Genomic DNA, 21,382 nt, shown 5'->3' with positions numbered 1-21,382 from the left:
GGGAAATACCTGTTTCTTGAAGTGATTTTCTAAATCACAATTCAAACTTCCAGTCTTGGCCTGAAAGGTTTTTCATGAGAGAGCTTGATAAAAGAGCAGCATTCATCACTTGAGATTAAGCCACAAGTAAGTTAAGAATTCCAATACTTCTGTCGATCATGAACCATCCTGGTGTGGAGTAGCTTTTCAATGACTTGCAGTGAGTTTAAAATGATAGTTTGTGCCTTATCCTGCACCTCTTAGTTCTTGGATCTACCAGTTAGATTGATTTCTGATGCCCTATATATCTTCTTTTCCCTGGGTAAGAGTCATTTGAGGCCCCTTAGAGGCTTAATTTTGATGACTCATAAGCAAGCCAGACATTTTTTATTTCAATTTCACTTTGCCTTATCCATGAAATTGCAATGAAAGTATCTTAATCCAATATTGATAATACAAAGAAAAAGTTTTTTAACATTGAGCTATATTCTAGGTTCATTCTAGTTTCAAAATTTTGGGGCCCCCTAAAGTGTGTGGCCCCAGGTGGTCACCTGGTTTGCCCTCCCCTGAGGCTGCTACTGCACTCTTTCTTTTCTTTTATATATATTTCAGTATATTTGAGTATTCTATTTAAGTGCTATATCCTTTGAGTGAAGAACTGTTTTTGATGAATGCCTTGTGCAGTACTGAGAACAACATTTTTGGTTTTTAATAAATAGTAGTAATATCTATGTAATCTGGAAATGTGTGTTTGGAGAATTGGTTTGGGAAAGGGATGGTTGTTAAAAAGCTTTATTGGATTCTTCTTTGAGAGTACATTAGTGAGAGAAACTGATTACATTAAGAATTTCAGATAATTTAATTGATATTTCATGGTATAACTACCACATTAAAGGTTTTGTGTTGATGTTGTTAATTGGCATTAGATTTTGCTGTAAGGGAATACTGGGTATTTCAGCATGCTGCTTGTCAGCCATAAAGCCACAGGTTACTTAATATACCGTTCGCAGCTACTCTCCCATCATATGAGCCTTATTCTCAGCCCAGGACAATTCACATTCTGCAAATCAAAAACCTGAATCAGTGCTACATGTTACATTGAACAGGCGGTAATGGGATTAGCAGGCTCACAAATGGACCTTGTTTGATTAAGGTGTCGATCCTTACTGGAGTCTGATGTGAATGAAGAAAAACAATTGAATTGAAGGTCCTACTTTCTATAAAGAAGAAAGGAGGTAACCTAAAGTAGATGTCTTATAAATGCTGTCTTTCCTGAGGAGAAGATATAAAACATGTACTTGCCAAAAGACATCGTAAACCATAGCCATTGAGTATCCTTTCTGAGAACTCATGGAGTTCAGGTGAGGATTAATGAAAAAGGGCAAAAATAAGTGCCCGATTTTAAGAAAGGAAAGGAGGAGGATACAGGGAATTGCAGGCCAGTTAGCCTGACTTCAGTAGCTAGAAAGATCACGGAACAGGTCCTCAAGGAATCTATAGTGAATCACCTAGAAAAGAACATGGTGATCAGTAACACTCAGCATGGATTCACCCATAGCAAGTCATGCCAGACCAGCCTGATTTCCTCCTATGATAAGGTGACAGGCAGAGCCAAACGTAGGGGGTGTGGGGCCCAGGGCCAATCAGCCTATGCAGGGCCCTATTAACACTGTGCGGAGCTGTGCTATCCCTGCAAAGGATGGGGGAGTCTCTGTGCTTCTGTGGCATGGGGCTGAGCTGCCAGCTCCAGGTGGGCCCCATGGCAGGGGCCATGGCTGCTTCACCTGGCTCTGCAGGACCCCCCCAAAGCGTGGGGCCTGGGGCAGTCGCCCCAGTTCGTTGTACCCTAGGGACAGCTTTGGTGACGGGCTCTGCAAATGGAGGAGAGAAGTAGATGTGATATACCTTGGCTTTAGCTAGGCTTTTGACACTGTCTCCTATGATATTCTCATTAACAAGATAAGGAAAAAAAGACTAGATAAAAGTACTGCAAGGTGGATACATAATTTGTTGGATCATTGTGCTCTAATGATGCCCAAGGGTCTGTCTTAGGTCTGGTATTGCTCAACATTTTCATTAATAATTTGGACAGTAGGATTTCAGTGCATGCTTAGCAAATTTATGACTGATACCAAGTTCAGTAGAATTGCAAACCGCACAAGGGTAGGCCTAGGATTCAGAATGACCTGGATTGACTGAAAAATGATCTGCCCTTAACCAGTTGAACTTCAACAAAATCAAATGCAAAGTCCTCCACTTAAAATGGAAAAATTGCATGCAGAAATGCAGACTGGGGACTGACTAGCTAGGCTGCATTACTGCAGAGAAGGACTTGGGGGTTATAGTAGACTATAAACTAAACATAACCAACAGCATACACTTGTTGCAAAGAAGGACAATAGTATAGTGGGTTGCATTAACACAAGTGTCACTTGCAAATCAAGGGAAGTGATTCTTTCACTCACTTCAGCACTAGTGAGGCCTTACCTGGAGTACTAAGGTCCAATTTTGAGCCCCACGCTTCAAGAAGGATGTACAGAGTTTGGGATGAGTCCAGCACAGTAACAAAAATGATTAGGGGTCTGGGAGATGAGACTTACTAGGGAAGTCTGAAAGAACTGGGGCTAGTTAGTCTGGAGAAGGGGATTTGATAACATTTTTCAAATACCAGAAGGGTCATTAAGGATGGAGATGGGCTTTTCTCTGTGTCTGTAGGGCTAAGGACAGAAATTACACATAAACTGATACAAGTGTTCGGAAACCAGGTCAAATCTGCAACACAGAAGTTCAGTGCACATAAGCAGTTTTCAAAATGGCTGAAACTGGTTTAAGATCAACCCGGATGGATGTAGTATCAGACTTAACTGATTTAGGTTACATCAGTTTATTGAACTTCTGTCCCAGATCCTCTCACAGACCCCCAGCATCCCAGGATGCTTTTCACCTCCCCTGCAAACTCCTTTCTTCCCCTGGCTTCTCAGGGTTGGCAGGTTAGCCTTGGCTCATACTGTCTGCCCTGGCTTAGCAGGGAGGCATGCTGTCGTGCCCCCTGACTTCTGGTCTGGGCCACTGCAGGCATATATAGTAGCATTTCCGGAATCAAAAGTGAGCATCTGTACACTTGCATGTTGGTTCAAGCTATGCAGCTTAGACAAACTTACGAAGATTGAATCAATTCAGTCTTGGGCTTTTTGATTGTTTGTGCTAGCCTAGGGGACAGAACTAAGAGCAATGGCCTGAAGCTGCAGCAGAGGTAATTTAGGTTGGAGATTAGGAGGGTTCCCCCTGTTTTAGTTGAGCATTGCTTGTGAGTGGAAAACTGTTGTTCATTTTAGAGAACCCAGGTAAAATTTACTTTCCCAGGTTTCTGAGGGGGGAAATGAGTTGGATTTTAGAAAGCTTGCATTTAAACCCATACATTTGCATCCGACCCTTGTTACTGCCAGCTAGGGGGCTTTACAATGTGTAAGCAGATGTCAGTTGAAACACACGTCAGTAAAAACATTTGATGGTCCATAAACAGTTTGTAGATTGTCAGTAACAAAAATCTGTCTGCCTGTCTATCTTTGGGTTGGCAACCCAGCTGTCAGCAACTGGCAGCTGCTGAAAGCAAGGGAGGAGGCAGGGTAGAGGAGATCTGCTGTTCTCACCCCTGCTATTCCCTGGGCATTCCCAATGCCCCTTGACCAGAAATGACTGTTAAAGGATGGCAGGAATTGATGCCTCTGCTTAAGCAGATCCAGAGAGTCCAGAGACTGTTCAAGCAGCCATGGCAGCAGGGTCCTCACAGCTGGCAGATCACCACTGGCAGCTTGCCATTTGGAGAGGGGAGGGATGATGGAAGACCATGGGATACCAGGAGCCCTAGGGACCCCAGCTGCACCACGTGTATCTGAATGGGTGTTACACATGATACTAGGAGACGGTGAGCTTGCTGTTTATAGAGCTAACAGTTTGTGGAGTAATTGGTAGGGCTTGTTTTTGCCACAAACCGCTTGTATGCCTATACAGTCACTAATTTATGCCATGAAAAAGGAGTTTTTCGTGAAATGTCATTCCTACACATGGATTAAGTCTATGTTCGAAAATGCTTGTATGAGTCCTGTAGAAATTAGGTTTAAGTAAGTGCCTAAAGTTAATGGCATGTTATGTTGCTTTATGAAATAGGTACGAACTGTCAAATTAGAACCATGTGCTGCTCTCGGCTTTTTATACTAGAACATCGTTGAAGGTGCCAGCTCACATGCTCATGCAGCATGTACTGATTTAAACATTCCTTTGATGCTTTACATTCCAGCTTTGACATTCCTTGTCAAATGCGGAAACTTCGGTCTTCAGCTTTAGTATGCTTTACATGCTTTGGGTTGCAGCAGTTTAACTGTGAAATGCATCTTTTGCTAAGGAATTGTGATATACAGCCAGAATATATTACATATTTCCATTGTTCATTCCTTTTCAATTGGTGAGTGTTGCTGCTGCATGCGGTACTGCTGATTTTTAGTTGTTGAGAAAGAGAGATAGGGTCATGCATTGTATGGAAGCATTATGCCTCAAGTGTTCCCAAACATTTCAACAAATAAGTTGTTTTGTTTAACATGGTAGGCTACAATTTGATTTCTGCAGTCTTGTTAGTCACGTTTGGTTGTTGATTGTTTTGAAACCCTAGGTTCAATTTTGCACAAAGTAAAGAAAACAATTCAGTGGCTTCTTTCATAAATGGAGGTGCATGAGCCTGTCGATACATACATCCACAGGCATATACCCACAGGCACACAAATCTACATCTCTTATATACGTTCCTTTATATTTATCCTCAGTCAGTTGCCCATTAATCTTATTTCCTTTATGTGCTTTTCTCTTTGTTTAAATGGGGTGATGAACATGTCAGTAAATATTACCTAAAAATGGTATGGTCCTTAGCCTTATTAAGTACCACTGAAACAAGCTTTAAATGTTTAACATCATATTAATTGAAAAGCCTCCTTTGTTCAGAGCAAAGTTCATGATGTTTCTTTCTGACAGTTCATTAAAAGCTCCGTTAGAACAGTTGTTACATGAATTTTACATGGGGTGCTAGAAAGTCATATTTTTCATATATGTGTGTGTTATACATTTCCACTGACTTGATACTAGAGTAAAACTTAGGTTGGTTTTGAACCTCTCACCATTTCTTTTGTGTAAGAGTTTGTTTCTATTCTTAGAAATGAATATGCTCACTATTTTTGGTAGCACTTTCATTTTATAATTGCATGATCTAATAGTCTCTAAGCGATGCATTTCTATATAACTGTAATCGATACCTTAATCAACCGTTTTAGTTTACAAAACTATAGCTCTTTCTTGGGTTTACCAGCCTTGTTCCTGAACCAAATTAAATCACATAGAAGGTAGAAAACAAATGAGTATGTGGCTGATTGAGTTTCAAAGAATCAACAGTCTAGAAATACCAAATATATATACACTCATGGATGCTAATCTGACCACTTTTCTTTCCAGTGTTCTCTGTTTCGTGGCTTAATGTAATTTTGAGGGTATAATTTGTATATAGTCATTGGTTGTGGATAGAAATGAAAGTTGAACAAAATTATCCACAAGATACAGTACAGTAACATAAGAATAAAGTATTGTAAAATAAGATGCATTCTTTTAGCTGACTCTTCTCCATATTCTCCAGTTTGATTTTAATAAGGAACTTAACATTTAAAGAAAATAGCTGAAAGTTTGGAATATGCATTAAAGTTAGCAGCATCACAACTAAAAAATCATATTCCAAAAATATGTGAAGATCTAGGAAATCAGCAATATACTTATTACCGTATTTTCTTGCATATAACACCCTGGAATAAGATACACACCTTGTTTGAAAGACTGAATGAAGAAAAAAAAGATCTTTCCTTGTATTAACTGAGTAGTAGCAACTAGGGAGCTGAGACTACTCATTGTTCTGCTCCCTGTGGAACTCATGCAGACTTTGCTTTTGTTTTGTTCTTGCCCAAGCTTAAGCAGCAGAGAGTGCTGGTACCATACTTACTTAAAGTGCAATGTCATTTCCAGCAGCTAGCTTTGGGAAAAGGGGTGCTTGTTGTATGTAAGAAAATATGGTATCTTTTCAGGGATCAGCTATACTATAAATATAAAACTACAAGGAACAAAAAATAGAAGGGGAGCACTTTGAGAAACCTGGAGGAGGAAGTGACAAAGAGTGTACCTGTCCATGTTTGTGTTTCTTGAATTATAGTCTTTTTCTAGTGGGCATGGTAGAGGAGAATCTTCAGGACTTTTTGAAGGTGATAAAATAGCTACAGGGTAGATTGGAGCGGAGTGAGTATATCATGGGGAAATATGCATGAAAAAGGTCTTGGAGAAGGTTTTGGAGAGATGGGTGAATGGGGCAAGAAAATGTATTGAGCCCCAAACCAGCACAATTGGATTCCTTACATGTTGAAAACTGCATACTTATTTAAATGTTTTACTGGCCTGAGAATGTAGGTGCTAGTTTAGACTTGAATATCAGAAGAATGGAAAGAGATGTTTGGCTTTGGACTAACCCAGTAGAGTAGCTTAAAAGAGCCAGAGAAATGTGGTCTGATTAGGTAAGGAATACCATATTTTTTCTGGCTGAACTTTTGTTGGATTGGAATGGAACTATCAGCTACGTAGAGAGAGAACTTTTACTGCAATCAGTATGCAAGTTACCAAGATTCTCAAGGATTTTATTTACATTGGGTATGATTTACGTGTAAACAACCTGATGGTTTTAATATAAGTGTAGGATATGTACCTGAAAATGTGTGTTTATTAATTAAAACAGGATTTTTATTTGTCAAACTGAAATTTCAGTTTGTAGCCATTATGAAATCCGGTCTTTGATTTATGTGTTGAACATATGAAATATTTGCAGACATTTAAATATTTAGGGTAGTAAGGCTTATTGAAACCTGACTTTTGAACTGTCATTTAGTCTTCTAAGTCACTCAGCACCTCCTAACACTTTGCACCTCCTAACACCACTTCTAAGCACCTCCTAACAATTTGATTTCCTTTCCTGGAAGGAAATAATTCCTTAGACTATTTCTCCGTACCAAAATACCAAACCTTAACCATCACTCTTGGTATCTTATTTTGTATTTTCAGCATTTATTTATTCATTTTTGTTTTGGTTTTCGCCCCCATTTTCAGTTCAAACTTTCATATTTCAGTCCCCTTTCTTCTTCTTTACTGTATTCACTCAAAAATAAGACAACCATGAATACAACACAGCCCTCTCCCCCCAATACTTAGTTTCTTTATATGGAAAATTATTGGAAGTTTGCCTTGAGTTTGTCCCCCTCCCACTACTACAAGCAGGGAAAATAAATCAGGTACCTCCTTTACCTCCCAGCCTTCTTCTCCCTGCAGTCCCTCCTCTCCCCTTACCCCGTCCTTACTTTCCCTGAGGACATGGAAGTGAGGGGCAAATTTGAAAGAACTGACCTTGAATTAAACTGTATAGGCAAATTACTGCAGGTACCCATAGACTTAGTTAATCTAGGATTGTTGCATTTTACCTTTTTTGAAACTGCTGCAAATTTTAGCATAGGTATTCCATAAAACACACTTTTAAGTAGCACTGTTGTGTTTGTACACAGTACAAACTATGCATGATATTAATCTGAAACAAAAAGGCTCATGGTTTGCCATATAATTCATTGGACTGGACCCCAGCAGGGTCAACAATATTTCAAGCCATGGTGACTTCTCAGCTCAGCAGTGCTCAGTGTGTGTGTATACCAGATACCCCCCACAAAGGATTCATCTATTAATTAGCCCCTCTCTCATGGCTGGAACCAGGTGTTCTTGTCATGAGTCCTGGGATCCTCCAAAAAATTATATGCAGATGAGGCACGGGGCTGGTCCAGCTCCAGTTCATGGTGGGCAGGGCCACGCTAATCATATGTGACCGGCTGTGAGAGTGGGCGAAAGGGATTATGCATGAACTGTTTGGGACCCTATTTGGTGATGTTTGCTAGGTATTGAAGGTTGGTGAAGAAACAGGAATCATTGGAAATGGGAATGGACAGCACAGCTCAGCTGCGGTAGTGAAGAGGAAGTGACAATTTATGCAATGTAGTGGCTCACCATGACTTAGAAAGAAATCAGTGCTGAGGGGGATTGTGCTCAATTGACACTACCATAGTCATGCTCAGTGTTGGTTGTATTTAATCAACTTCATAGTTGGTTTCCTATTACTGAGCACATGCTGCTTTTAGCAGCAGTTTAACGTTACACAGTATTTTTAGTGAGATTTCATTGTATGTAATGATAAGATGAGGGCCTTTTTTCCCAATGCTGATTGGGTTGGGGGTTGTCTTGTATTCAGCAAAATTTAGTTCAATTTTTTTAACATTTTTCATTGAAGACTTTTACCAGTAGTTTTTAATGATTTTCCTTATGAACTATGTAATAAAGCTACATAGTAAAGTTATGACTGAAAAATCAATGCATATTAAAAGCAAGAACCTACCACAAAATGTTGCTTTGAAAATATTAAAGGCTTTGAAGATTCATCTAGTTCTGGCTGTGAAATTTAAAGATTTAACTGTTTTAATATCCATACTTAAAGTAAAATGTATGCTGTTTCTTGATTTGATCTAATTCATTTAAAAATAAAGGTGAAAGTTCATAAATGAATATGAATTTTTAAATCAAGGCATTAGAAAAAATTTAGAATCTCAACAGTGGCAACTGTGAATGGGAATTATTTCTCTAGTTTTGTTTACAGGGCAGTGTTCCTAATCAAGCAGTTCCATCCAGTTTTTATCATATGATAATTTTAAAGTTTCATTTTACTGTTTTCCTTCCAGCGTGTTTTGTAAATTAGCTTAGTAAACTACACAAATGCCATAGGCTGCATTAAAAACCATACTTAAATGTGTTTATAGCCATGTGACATATTACTTTGACCATACTATTCAATCCACTGATTCCTCACTACCAGCCTGATACTAGTTTTTGTAGCCTCTTCCCAGCTCCCAACAGCCCATAATTTAATATTAAAAAAAACAAACTGCTGAAGGAGTTCATTTCTATCTAAAAAAATGGAATGTTCTCCCCAAATGTTATATTAAACTGAAGTATGTATCCAGTTCTGGTGTGTTTAAGATTAGTTAGGTCTTGTGAGCCGTCGGGGAGCATTAAAAAGTTCTAGGAAGAGGAGGAAGATGCTGGTTTTCTATAGGGAAAACATCCTATGTTCACCAGTAGATACGTTACAGGATAGCTGATATAGATATTGGAAAAATACTGAATGTGGGAAAATAAAATGCAGAAACCTATATGTAGCATCTAAAATATACTTGAGATTTTTCTGACTGAAATCTCTATTGGTTTTTTACACTGGCAGATTGGCTTTATTTTTTGAAGAGGTGATGATTTTAACAAGCAGAGTTGTAAAGCTTACTCTAAAGAAGTTGTAAAATAGCTTTTCTATAACATGTTTGGTACATAGTGCATACATGATGACAAGATTTTATTGGCATTTGTTAAGGTATTACTCCCACGAGTATACTATTGAACTTATCCAAATGAATACCAATACTACTCACCATGTTGCATCATAGATTTGTTTATTCAGTGTTTCTTATACTGTATGTATGCAGGCATGTAAAATAAGCACATAAAGTGCATTTTTAAAAAATTAAACAAAAATGAAAATGAAATGCTATCAGGACTCATACTTCAAGGAACAAACAGACTGAATTCAAAATGGGGTCAATACTTTTTTCTCAAGGAAAAATATATGCTGAGTTTGGAAGTGAGGATGAAGAGAGAATGTTGTACCTCCTTTGAAATATGCTTTGATTAATAATTGCACAAGTCCTGTGTCATGTTTTTGGGTTAGGTACAGACATTCAAAAAGCCTGAGGTGGAATCTATCTAAGTTATGCAGTTTTCTGTAAGCAGCATAATTTAGACTGGCAGCAAATAGAACACATGCTCACCCTTTGGTGGGCAGGGGGCTCAAATCTTAGCCTGGGTTCCACCACTTTTAAACCAGGCTATGCATCCCTAACTTCTGTTCTGTTCTGGGTATAGATTGGCTTCTGATCACTTATATTGGTAAAAGTGTAATGTTTGTATCTGGCCGTAATCTCTTCAAATATCCTAATTGTTATGTTCCTTTTAACTTTTTTCCATTCAACTTTGGCTGAACTAAGGCATATGACAGAATGGTGCCACCTCACTAAAACTGGTGCCTAAAAACTTTCTTGAAATGCTGATACTGTTAAAAAATTGCACTTCTGCAGAAATCGCCACTCTTGCCAAAGTATATAGCCATTTTTTAATGGAAGAGAGACTGAGTACTATGCTGAAAGTGTTGCAATCATTTAGTTTTACAGTGGTCTATATTTATTCATAGGTCTTCAATAGAGAAGGTTGAGTGTCTGTTGTGACCAAACAAATGTAAATGAATGATGTTTCAGGAACTGTAAAAAAGGAAAAAAAAATACTGTAAACACCTTGTATATATGTAACTTAAAGGGGAAGCGGGGGTGCGACCCAGAATGTGTATGGGTGACTTTTTTTAAAATTCTGAATAAAATGAATTGCCGTTACTTAGCTTTTGCATTGTAGCAAAACCTCAGGAAATACTCAAATATGGCTCTAGTTCAATCTTTACATCAGCTTTTCAAGAAGTGTTCTCATTGTAAATGTTAGAAGCAGAACAAAGGGCCTGGTGCAGAATACTTTAACTGACTTCAGATCAGGTCCCAAGAGTCTGAGTGAATCAGCCTGACGTATTAAAGATTTGATTCACACCTGCGTACTAGCTGTGCAAGCGATGCTTTGCTTTTCCCAGTAAGGTCATGCATACTAAGACCGCCTTAAAAGGAATCTAGGCATTGTTCAAAGAAGTAAAGAAAGTTTCAGATGCAAGCTTTTAGGGTTGAGGGAAAAAAGATACCTTTATAAATAGAACTTCTCTCAGAATGATTTCAAAAGTCCTGAGAAAACAAGAGTTGAAGTAGCCTTTTTTTGTAATCATATTCCATAAATTACAGTGGTAACAATAACTTTTAGATATTTCTGATGTATTATTCAGCACAGGTAAAAAGTACTATTAAAGAAGTCTGTGAATTCAGTGCATTTTGTGCCAATGAATCAGAAGGGAAAAAAACCCACCATCCCCCTTCACCATTCTTTTTTTTTTTCCGTTTTTTAGATCACCTTTTGCTGCTGTGACAGACTATTCAGTAACAAGAAATAATGTCATACAGCTCTGTCTGGAATTAACCACAATTGTTCAACAGGTATGATACTATTCAATCATCATTCCCCTTTGAATTTGCTTTTGTCTCATATTAGGTGACCCTTAGTAACTAGAATGTAGCATTTTGTGTTATGCATTTTTCTATGTCTAGGTATAATACAAAAGGATTGAGTAAATTGCTTTTATTACGCTCTATTTTCAGTTTCTCTGTTAATTGTGATTGGGGTGCTTGGTACAAGGTGGCATTTTAGGCATGCACTTTTTTATATGTTGTAATAATGAATTTTATTGCACACTTTTGCTCCAATCTCTTTTAAATACTTAAATAATTTTGTTCCATTTTTAATGATTTCTAACACTTTTTATTCAAGTGACTAGTTTGGAAGATATTTGTATGCTGCATTATAGTATGCAATGCCATCGCTCTCCTTTTTGCACAACTTGCATTATATGCTTCTTCCACAGACTCTGTATATCTCCTGATAACCTTCAGTATCTGTCTAAACATTCTTGGAAAAGACAAGACAAGCTTCTTTAAGCAAAACAGGAAGGAAAATGGTTCTGTTTTGAGGGTTTATGTATAACCTACAGCCTTGCCCAGTTTCTGTCAGATTGAATTTTAGTTTACCCCTGTCCCCATTTCTGGTTCTCCTTTTTTTTTGGTAAGTGTATGAATGCTTTTTTTCTCCTTGTACAAAATGATACTGCTACCTGCTCCATTAGCTGGATTGATGCAAAAAATTAAAATAGTTCTCTTCGTCTGAAAATTTTCTTATATCCCTGGTGCAAGTTGTTCTGTGCTTTTTTCCTGATGTCCTCCAGTGCTCCTATAATTGCGAGCTGTAATCACTTGTCCTTAAGATTGTTTGATTTAATTATATTAGTTCAGTTTACAAAAATCATAGAGCCATAGAAAATGAGAGTTGGAAGGGACCTTAGGAGGTCATCTAGTCCAACACCCTGCTCAAAGCAGGACCATTCTGAACTATATCACTCCAGTCAAGGCTTTATCTAGCTGCGTCTTAAAAACCTCTAAGGATGGAGATCCCATAACCAATCTGGGTAGTTTGTTCCACTGCTTTATTATCCTCCTAGTCAGAGAGTTTTTCCTAATTCTAGCGTAAACTTCCCTTGCTAACCTAAACTTTCTAACTTAAATAAGATACCAAAAGATTATTGTGTTAGGGAACCACTTATGACTTCTGTTCTACAGTGACATTTGAGTTAGTCTTACAGAATATCCAGAGAGTCTGCCCCATCTTATCTACTGGCATTCTTGTTTGTTGAAAATGCTAATCTGCAGAACAGCTTACTTGATAGTTATGAGAGCTGCCAGGAGGATAAATGGCATGAGGATATTAGATAATAAATACTGAAATTTGGGGGAGGATTTCTTAAAATGAAAAGATGGCTTTGTTTGCTCCTGGATATCCTGCTACTGGTCGGTTATTATTTATTTGTATAACCCACCTGCTGCTGCTCTCTTGCCTTATGATTATAGCTGTGCAAGCCCAGCAGAATTTAGTCTTCAGTGGTGAAATGATAAAATAATCCCTCTCATCCAAACTGCAGGGTTCATTTGAAATTGGGGTTGTACCCTCAGGTTTTTTGGAAGTTGGAGTTCAACCAGCTCAAACCACCAAGGGAAATTAACTTACAGCTGCAATCTTTTCTCTTCCACAGAAAACTATATTTCTATCCCTCCTTCTTTACACAAACTCTAATCCTACTTGCAACTGATGTCTTCGTGAGGACTTGGTGCCATCCTCTGCAGCCTGCATTTGTCCTGTTGCTGATGCTTTTTGATTGGTGTCAGTTGATCATCCTTGTAATCATTCTAACGTGGGCTCAGAGATTCTCACTGGCCGTTAAATCCTCAGTCTTGTACCGAAACTGGAAAGCAACCTGATTTCTGCTCCTCTCTCCCTCCTCCTTCATTCTGTTTACACTTGAGAACAGGAAGGAAATGCTGATAAGGCCATGAGCAGATAGAAGCCATGTATCATGAAGGATGGCCTTTTTTCCTAGTGTGAATTTGGCATTGTCATGTTTAGTCTTATTAATGGAGGGCTGGCTTCAATTAAAGGGGATGATCTTCTGATTTTCATAAAAGAGGAAAGTGAGGTGGGTTCTGAACCAGAAGACATTGAAGCATCAAAAGTGTATCACAGTCTTCCTGGTGGTTGACCAAAAGCAGAGAAGCAACCGTCAAGAGGTAGCCCTGTAGGGCAGGTAGTTGAAGTCACCTTGGTTTGACTAAACTCTCTTCTGTGTAACAAGCATTTGTCTCCTAGATTGCTTAGTAAATTTACATTTCTTTAGGGTAGGCTACTCTGCATGTTCAAAAATTGAGACACACTTATGAAAATCATGAGATTTACTTAAATATACAGTGCTTTAATACAATAAATTTTCAAGGGTCTAATTTTCTTCTGATTTTTTTGAAGCGGTCTGTCCCAAGACTATATGCAAGTTTTTAAGCTAGAAACCAATCCTCAAATCCACATGCAAAAATATATGCCTCTTGCTAGCTATTTGGCAAAAAACCTCTTCTACAATACTGGCCCAGTGTAGTGCAGCTGATGTCCTCCTCTATTTGTTACCTCATTGGTTGCTACCTCCTGTGTTGCTTCATTCTCTCCCTGTCCTGTCATAAAACATAAAGAAGGGACCTCCATAAAGCATCTAGTCTAACCTCCAGCCTGAGGCAGGGTCATCTCTATACAGAGCATGCCATACAAATCCATTCTCTAACTTCTTAGCAAAACTATGCGTTCAACCCTGACACAAGACATAACACTCCAACCTTCCACAGTAGACCATGGTGGCCAGTGTCCTGCTGCTGTACAAGGTGTTAATACATACTCGGGAGGTCACAGGAAGAGGACCAAATCCCCCACAGTCCATACCAGTCTGACCATAGGGTAAAATTCCTTCCTGACCCCAAATATAGCAATTGGTCTGACTCTGAGTGAAGGGGCAACACCCTCTAGCTATGAACCTCTGGATTTAAGTCCCACCAGGAGGCTTGGTGCACCCCAGTCAAAATGCCCAGCCTTGGCTGAAGCCATCACCCAGTGCCTGTCAGGAAGACTTAAAAAAACAACAGACAGATGTAGCAGGAAGGGTCAGGGGTGGAGAGGATGGCAATTCCCTTCCAGCCCCATGCTGCAATCGGTACTGCCCAGAAGCATGGGAAATACCCGTAGTAGAGTATAGTAGAGACATAGTTATACCTAGATAATTTTTGACCCTGGGCTGTCCAATCTTTTTTTGAACACCTCACATGATGGACAGTCCACAACATCCCTAGGAAGTCTACTCCACTGTCTTATTCTTTTGACAGCTGTTTTTTCCCCCCTGATACCCAGTTTAAACCTGTCAGAGTTCCAGCCTTGAAGGGGCTGCTTCAGGCCCCCCCTCCCCCCCATGCCCCACACACTGGACGGGCTGGGGCCTGGGGGCGGGGGTCAGTAGGTTAATAGTGAGGGGCACTGGGGCAGGGCTGGCTATTGATGTTTACAAATGGGTCCTGCTACAAAAAGTTTTAGAGCCACTGCTCTAGATGAGGCCTAACCACTATGCACCTAATCCTTTTATTGATGCATCACAAAACTGCATTCACTTTTTGTGCAGCTGTCACACCTCAGACTCATATAGAGTCTGTAATCTACAGAGATCCTGGTTTCTGTGATAAAAAATTCCCAAATTTGGAGGTAACAATATAACCCATATGACCGCTGGGGCTTGAACACCCAGTCATGTGCAGCCTTGATTCGAGCAATGGGACGTGTACACTGTGCAGACTCCTGTAAATTGCCGAGTAGATGTTCACTCCCGGAGTAGTCTCCCCTATCTTGCCTGCCATGACTTTGAATGTTTCCCAGTGAAGGGTTGACTACCCAGGGTCCCTCTGTGGCACGCGGTCTGCCCAACGGTCACTTGCGAGGCTAGGCCGTCCCTACACCCCGACCTTACGCCACCTTGATGGATCGCTCAGTCTTCTTGGCCATGCTCCCCTTCTCATATAGCTGTGGGGCCTCTCGAGTCCCTTCCTGTCCTGGGTATCAGCTCTTGAGGCCGACTCGTTTACCCCGTCCCGAGTTGTCTGTGTTTGGAGGTCCCAATCGTGGAATTTGTTCTCTCCCTGGAGTGGACTCCTTCCCTATGGACTTAATCCCACTGCGATGCCCTACGGACCCTGCACCAATTATTCTATTTGTATCGGCCACTCCTATCTCTCAGCGCCTTCACATGGGGAAACACAAAAGAAAAATACAAAACAACACGTTTACCGTATCGCTGGGAATCTGAGTAGCCCCCTTCTCTGGTCCCTTACCTCAGGGTACTGGATGCCTAGTTCCCTATGGTTAAGCTAGGGGATGACTCCTACTCGGGGCCGTGTACCCGTGGCCTCCTGCTCGGGTTGTCTTTTCCCCCTTTTCTGCTTCTTCCCAGAGCCCAGTGTTGCACCACTTCTCTCCCTTCTGGAGCGTCCCAATCTGGGTGCCTCGTGGTTCCTCTGAGTATGGCAGGCTACTTTCTGTATTAAAGGTAGGTGCCCTGCTTCTCCATAGCCCTTCCTGCTGCTTCTGTCGGGAATCTCCCAACGAGAAAGATTCCTCCTCCTCCCAACTGTTCCCAATACTCCCACCTGCTATGGTGTTGGGTCTTCATGTGCCCTTCTCTGCTTCTCCTGTTGCTGCTGCCTTTGCTGATTGCAGGGGCTGCTTCTGGCTCGTCTCCTGCACTGTTGAGCCATTCCCTGCCGCCCCTGCCCAGACCAGCGTAAGGAGCCTCCTCTGGCTCCTTGTCTGGTGCTCCTTCCTCCCTGAGGGATTCCAGGCATGGGTCCCGTGGCCATGTGCTCCTCGGGTCCATTCTCCCCTCTTCCTTTCCTCCGCCATCAGCCATTTTTATTTCCGCCGGCCGGTGATTACTGGTGATGTCATCAGCCGGCCTCAGCTGGATAAAGACGCGGCTTGAAAAAGGGAAAACTGTGAGCTGGTAACTTTTCAATATGCATTCATGACAGAGATAAAATAATTGCAAAATGTCTACAGTTACAATAAAATTATTTATACCACTTATTAATGAAGGAGCAGTTAGATCCCTTGTTGGTTGGTATGTTTAAAAAAAAATTATTTATCAAACAATACATACTAGAGTCTCTGATGTTCCAGGGGATGGCTGTGTGAACATCTCCACACAGTTGCCAAAGTTGCCCCTGTCATTTTCTGCAGTCATGACCGTAGGTTGCTTTCTGTCTTTTGGTGTGGGTGGCAGTGCCTTCTGTTCCATTTCATATGTCAGTTCTTGATCTACAGATGAGGTAAATTATTACCCATTACAGTATTTTTCTAGGTTGCAATCTGTAGGTGAAAGTATCCATCCTGAAAGTCAGTGCAATTTTCGCTCAGGATGCTCCACCATTGATCTGATATTTTTGGTTAAGAAACTGTAAGAGAAGTGTAGAGAAAAATGAATACTGCTGTACAAAGCATTCATCAATCAGACAAAGGGCTTCGATAGGGTCAGCAGATAGGGGCCTTTTTACTGTTCTGAAGTACTTGGGTTGTCCCCCACCAAACTATTGAACATCATTTCCTCATTACATCAAGGTGTGACGGCAACTGTAATGTATGAAAACAAAGAATCAAATACCTTTAACATCAACAATGGGGTGAAACAGGGGTGTGCCTTAGCTCTACTGCTCTTTAACATCTAGTTTTCATTCTTGCTTATTCATGCATGTAAGGACATGGTGCTGAGGGAGCTGGCTGGGGTTATTGCAGGGCCCCTGGCACGGCTCTACGAGCGATCGTGGTGCTTGGGCCAGGTGCCAGACGATTGGAAGGTAGCTAATGTGGTCCCCATCTTCAAAAAAGGGAAAAGGGAGGACCCGGGCAATTATAGGCCCGTCAGTCTTACCTCAATCCTGGGGAAGCTCTTTGAGAAGATCATCAAGGAGCACATTTGTGATGGGCCGGCATCCGAGATGATGCTCAGGGGCAATCAGCATGGATTTATTAGGGGGAGATCATGTCAGACCAACCTGATTGCCTTTTATGATCAGGTCACAAAGGCCATGGATACAGGTGTCGCGGTGGATGTAGTCTTTCTGGACTTCAGCAAGGCCTTTGACACCGTCTCTCACCCCATCCTAATTAGTAAACTAGGCGACTGTGGCATAGATGCCTACACGGTCAGATGGATTGCAGATTGGCTGAAGGGTCGCACTCAGAGGGTGGTGGTGGATGGATCATATTCGACTTGGGGGGAGGTGGGTAGTGGAGTCCCTCAGGGCTCGGTCCTGGGCCCTGCGCTGTTCAATGTCTTCATCAGCGATCTTGATGTTGGGGTGGAGAGCAACCTGTTTAAATTCGCTGATGACACCAAAATTTGGGGGGAGGTGAGCACGCTAGCAGGGAGAGAGAGATTGCAGAAGGATCTGGATAGGTTACAGGGGTGGGCAGACAGGAACAGGATGCGTTTCAATACGGACAAGTGCAGGGTGCTGCACTTGGGTAGTAGGAACCAGCAGCACACTTATAAGATGGGGAGCTCCCTACTTGAGAGCACGGAGGCGGAAAGGGATCTTGGTGTCATTATTGACTCCAAGATGAACATGGGCCGACAATGCGAGGTCATGGTTGGCAGGGCTAACCGGACCTTGTCGTGCATCCACAGGTGCATCTCGAGTAGAGCCAGGGAGGTGATCCTCCCCCTCTATGCGACGCTGGTCAGGCCGCAGCTGGAGTATTGTGTCCAGTTCTGTGCGCCCCATTTCAGGAGGGATGTGGACAACATGGAGAGGGTCCAGAGGAGGGCCACCCGCATGATCCGGGGACAACAGGGCAGACCCTACAGTGAGAGACTGCGGGACTTGAACCTATTCAGCCTCCACAAGAGAAGGCTGAGGGGGGACCTGGTGACCGTCTATAAACTCACTAGGGGGAACCAGAAGGGTTTGGGGGAGACGCTGTTTCCCCTAGCCCCTGCTGGCATAACAAGGAATAATGGGCACAAGTTGATGGAGAGGAGGTACAGATTGGACATCCGGAAAAACTACTTCACAGTTAGGGCGGCTAGGAGCTGGAACCAACTTCCAAGGGAGGTGGTGCTGGCCCCTACCCTGGGGATCTTTAAGAAGAGGCTGGATACTTACCTGGCTGGACTCATTTGAGTCCCGTTTTTGTTTTTAGGGTGAGTGGTTTTGTTTGTGTTTTTGGGTTGTTCTCCCGCCCTGGCGGGGGGTCGGGCTAGAAGATCTATTAGGTCCCTTCCGACCCTGAAACTATGAAACTATGAAACTATGACATCAGTGATGGCATTTATCTTTGAACCAGGCTAGATGGAGGCTTGATAAATATTGTTAGGTTTAAAATGAAAACCAAGATGAAAGAACTGGTTCTGAGAGGTTTCCTGTTTGTGGATCATGCGGCCTTGGTTGGCCACAGTGAATCTTCCCTGCAAAATCTCTTGGGCAGATTTTCTGAGTCATGCAAGAGTTTTGGGTTAATGTTGAGTTACAAGGGCTAGGCACAGATATTACACTTAATGCACATTAAGCGCACAAAAAGTACTTGAAAGCCATAACAGGACAGAGCTTCAGAGCACTTAAAATGCTTTAAAAATAGCAGATTGCTTTTTAAGTTAACCTTTGATGAATGTGGTAGCAGACTATAGCACTTTAGGGTAGAGCTCTTTTATGAATGCCTGTACAACATCCATCGCATGTTAAGGTAGATTAGATTCCGCCTGCACCGCAGGACCCCCTAGCTGGGCAGCTGGCTAGCCTTGGGCAGAGCTTGTGTAGCTTTGGGCAGGGAGCTCACCACAGTCTGGTTGGGGGGTTTCCCTACCCCCCACCCCCAGTAAACAGCTGCATTAGGAGACTACCCAGCCCAGCTTTTGGCTGCACTGGAAACTGGTGGTGGAGGGAGGGAACTCCCCATACCTCATGGACCTGGCCTGGCCCATCCTCTTCCCACCCCCTCCCCAAGTCCTGACCCAGCAATCTGGGAGAGACCTGTGCGGGCTCCCTCTCCTTCCCCCTCCAGCCTGCTGACAGTTGCCAGCTGTCGGAGGGACAGGGCTTGGGAGAGGAGTCACTCTGGCAGTCTCCTAGGAGGCATGCAGGACCGTCACCTGGCTGCTAGCCTCAGCCAGTGTGGGCAGGCTCTGAGCCCCCTTACTGAGCAGCAAACATCTGTTGAGTTTGCTCCCGATCTAAGATAATGCTTTAAGTATTCTTCTGTAAGTTAAAGTGCTTTTGCCAGGGGCTTTTTGAATGTTTGTACTTAGCCAAGAAGATTGTGATCATGTACCAAAGGGTGGAAGAATCAATACCTGACATCACCCTGGAGGGTAAATCTCTTGGTGGTGTTGGCAGCTTTTGCTACTTGGGCTCTGTGAACAGCAGGAATCTTGACCTTCAGCCTGAACTGACTAATATAACCAGAAAAATAGCTAAGAATTTTGGGCTATTACAGAAATGTGCATGGAGTGACAGCAAACTATCAACTAAAGTGAAGATGAAAATCTATGTGACTTGCGTGCTTTCATCCCTGCTTTATGGTTCAGAAACGTGGACTACATATGCTAGGCATATCAAGAGACTGGGAATCTTGACCTTCAGCCTGAACTGACTAATATAACCAGAAAAATAGCTAAGAATTTTGGGCTATTACAGAAATGTGCATGGAGTGACAGCAAACTATCAACTAAAGTGAAGATGAAAATCTATGTGACTTGCGTGCTTTCATCCCTGCTTTATGGTTCAGAAACGTGGACTACATATGCTAGGCATATCAAGAGACTGAACAGCTTCCACATGAAATGCCAGCATTAGATCCTGAAAATAAAGTGGAATGACAAAATACCAAACATGGAAATGCTGGAGCACACAGGACTGACACAGTTAGAAACTAGTGTCAAGAAGAGGAGGCTGCAATGGCTCAACCACACCAGGCACATGGGAGGAGACCGTATCCCCAAGAATATTTTGTACAGTAAGATTTGAGATGGTTTTAGAAAGTGGGGTCACCCCCTATGGCAGTACCATGACGTGCAAAAAGTATATGAAGTTGCTTGACATCAATATAGAAAGCTGGAAGGAGTGTGCATAATTCCATCTGATCTAGAGGGAACATCTGGCACTGGGTGCAGCTCCACAGCTCTGGCTTTGATCCAGAGGATGGAAACTAAGTGAAAAAGAAGAAAGCAGCATCTGCAATCTTTGACTCCAACTCAGACAATGCATGTATTTGTGAAACTTGTAACAAGCTGCATCACTCTGGAATTGGGCTTGTCAGCCACAAGTGGATTCATCAGGCACCTGACTAGACTCTTATGCATACACCGTAATTCAGAGTATTCATGGTTGCTTATATCTATACAGTATTTTCTAATAAATATTTCTCATGGCTTATTTTTATATAAATTCTTCCTCATGCATATTATTGCTAATACCTTATCTTCTTTGCAAAATAAACAGGTAGAATTACCGACTATGCATGATGGCCAGTTTTAGCCTCCTGCCTTTGGAAAAAAAGATATCTCCCAAAAAGTGATACTAGTCTCTAGCTAAGAAATCAGTTCAGGACATGGCTTCCTCTGGTGAATGCTGAAGAAGGAGTGTGGCCTAGGGGAGGGAGAGAATGAAAAACAACCTTTTTGGTCCCAAATTCATCTTTACTTCAAATACACGTGTGCCATTACATTGCTTTAGTATCCATTCACTAATATTTTCTTCTCTATGATTGCTACATAGAGTTAATCTCCACAGTATACTTTTAAGGCCTACAAACAAAGACCCAGATCCTGTTATACCTACTGGTAGTTTAATGACTGACTTCCCACTTTTCCAAAAAATGTCCTTCTGTCGTGAGTGTGATCTTATTGTACTTTTAAGACACATAGGTGTCTCATGTTCTCAATGGGCAGGCTAATGCATTTCCTAAGGTCAATCCTATTCTGCTCTTAGCAGGTGCATAACTCCTCCATAGTGTCAATTGACAGTCTTATGCTCCTAGAGCATCTTTACATGTGCTCCAGGGTGAAGATGGGGGGACTTTAATTAGAGCAGCTCTTGGAGACACTCTTTAATGAGAGCTGCTCTAATTAAAGTGTCTGCAGTGTCATGTGTGT

The 21,382-nt window shown here is 41.7% G+C and overlaps 1 protein-coding gene across 1 annotated transcript in view; it reads left to right on the top strand.

Annotated features, from left to right (window-relative positions):
- Positions 1-21,382, top strand: part of CNKSR2 (connector enhancer of kinase suppressor of Ras 2) — a 322,916-nt gene that overhangs the window by 28,073 nt on the left and 273,461 nt on the right. The window contains exon 4 of the mRNA XM_025213030.1: positions 11,183-11,270. Coding sequence (XP_025068815.1) covers positions 11,183-11,270 — 88 coding nt within the window. The remainder of the gene's footprint in view (positions 1-11,182; positions 11,271-21,382) is intronic.

This window comes from Alligator sinensis, unplaced genomic scaffold (assembly GCF_000455745.1).
Source record: "Alligator sinensis unplaced genomic scaffold, ASM45574v1 scaffold251_1, whole genome shotgun sequence".
NCBI classification, from domain to species: Eukaryota; Metazoa; Chordata; order Crocodylia; family Alligatoridae; genus Alligator; species Alligator sinensis.
Note: the sequence above shows the minus strand (reverse complement) of the source record. Positions and strands in the feature narration are given on the sequence as shown.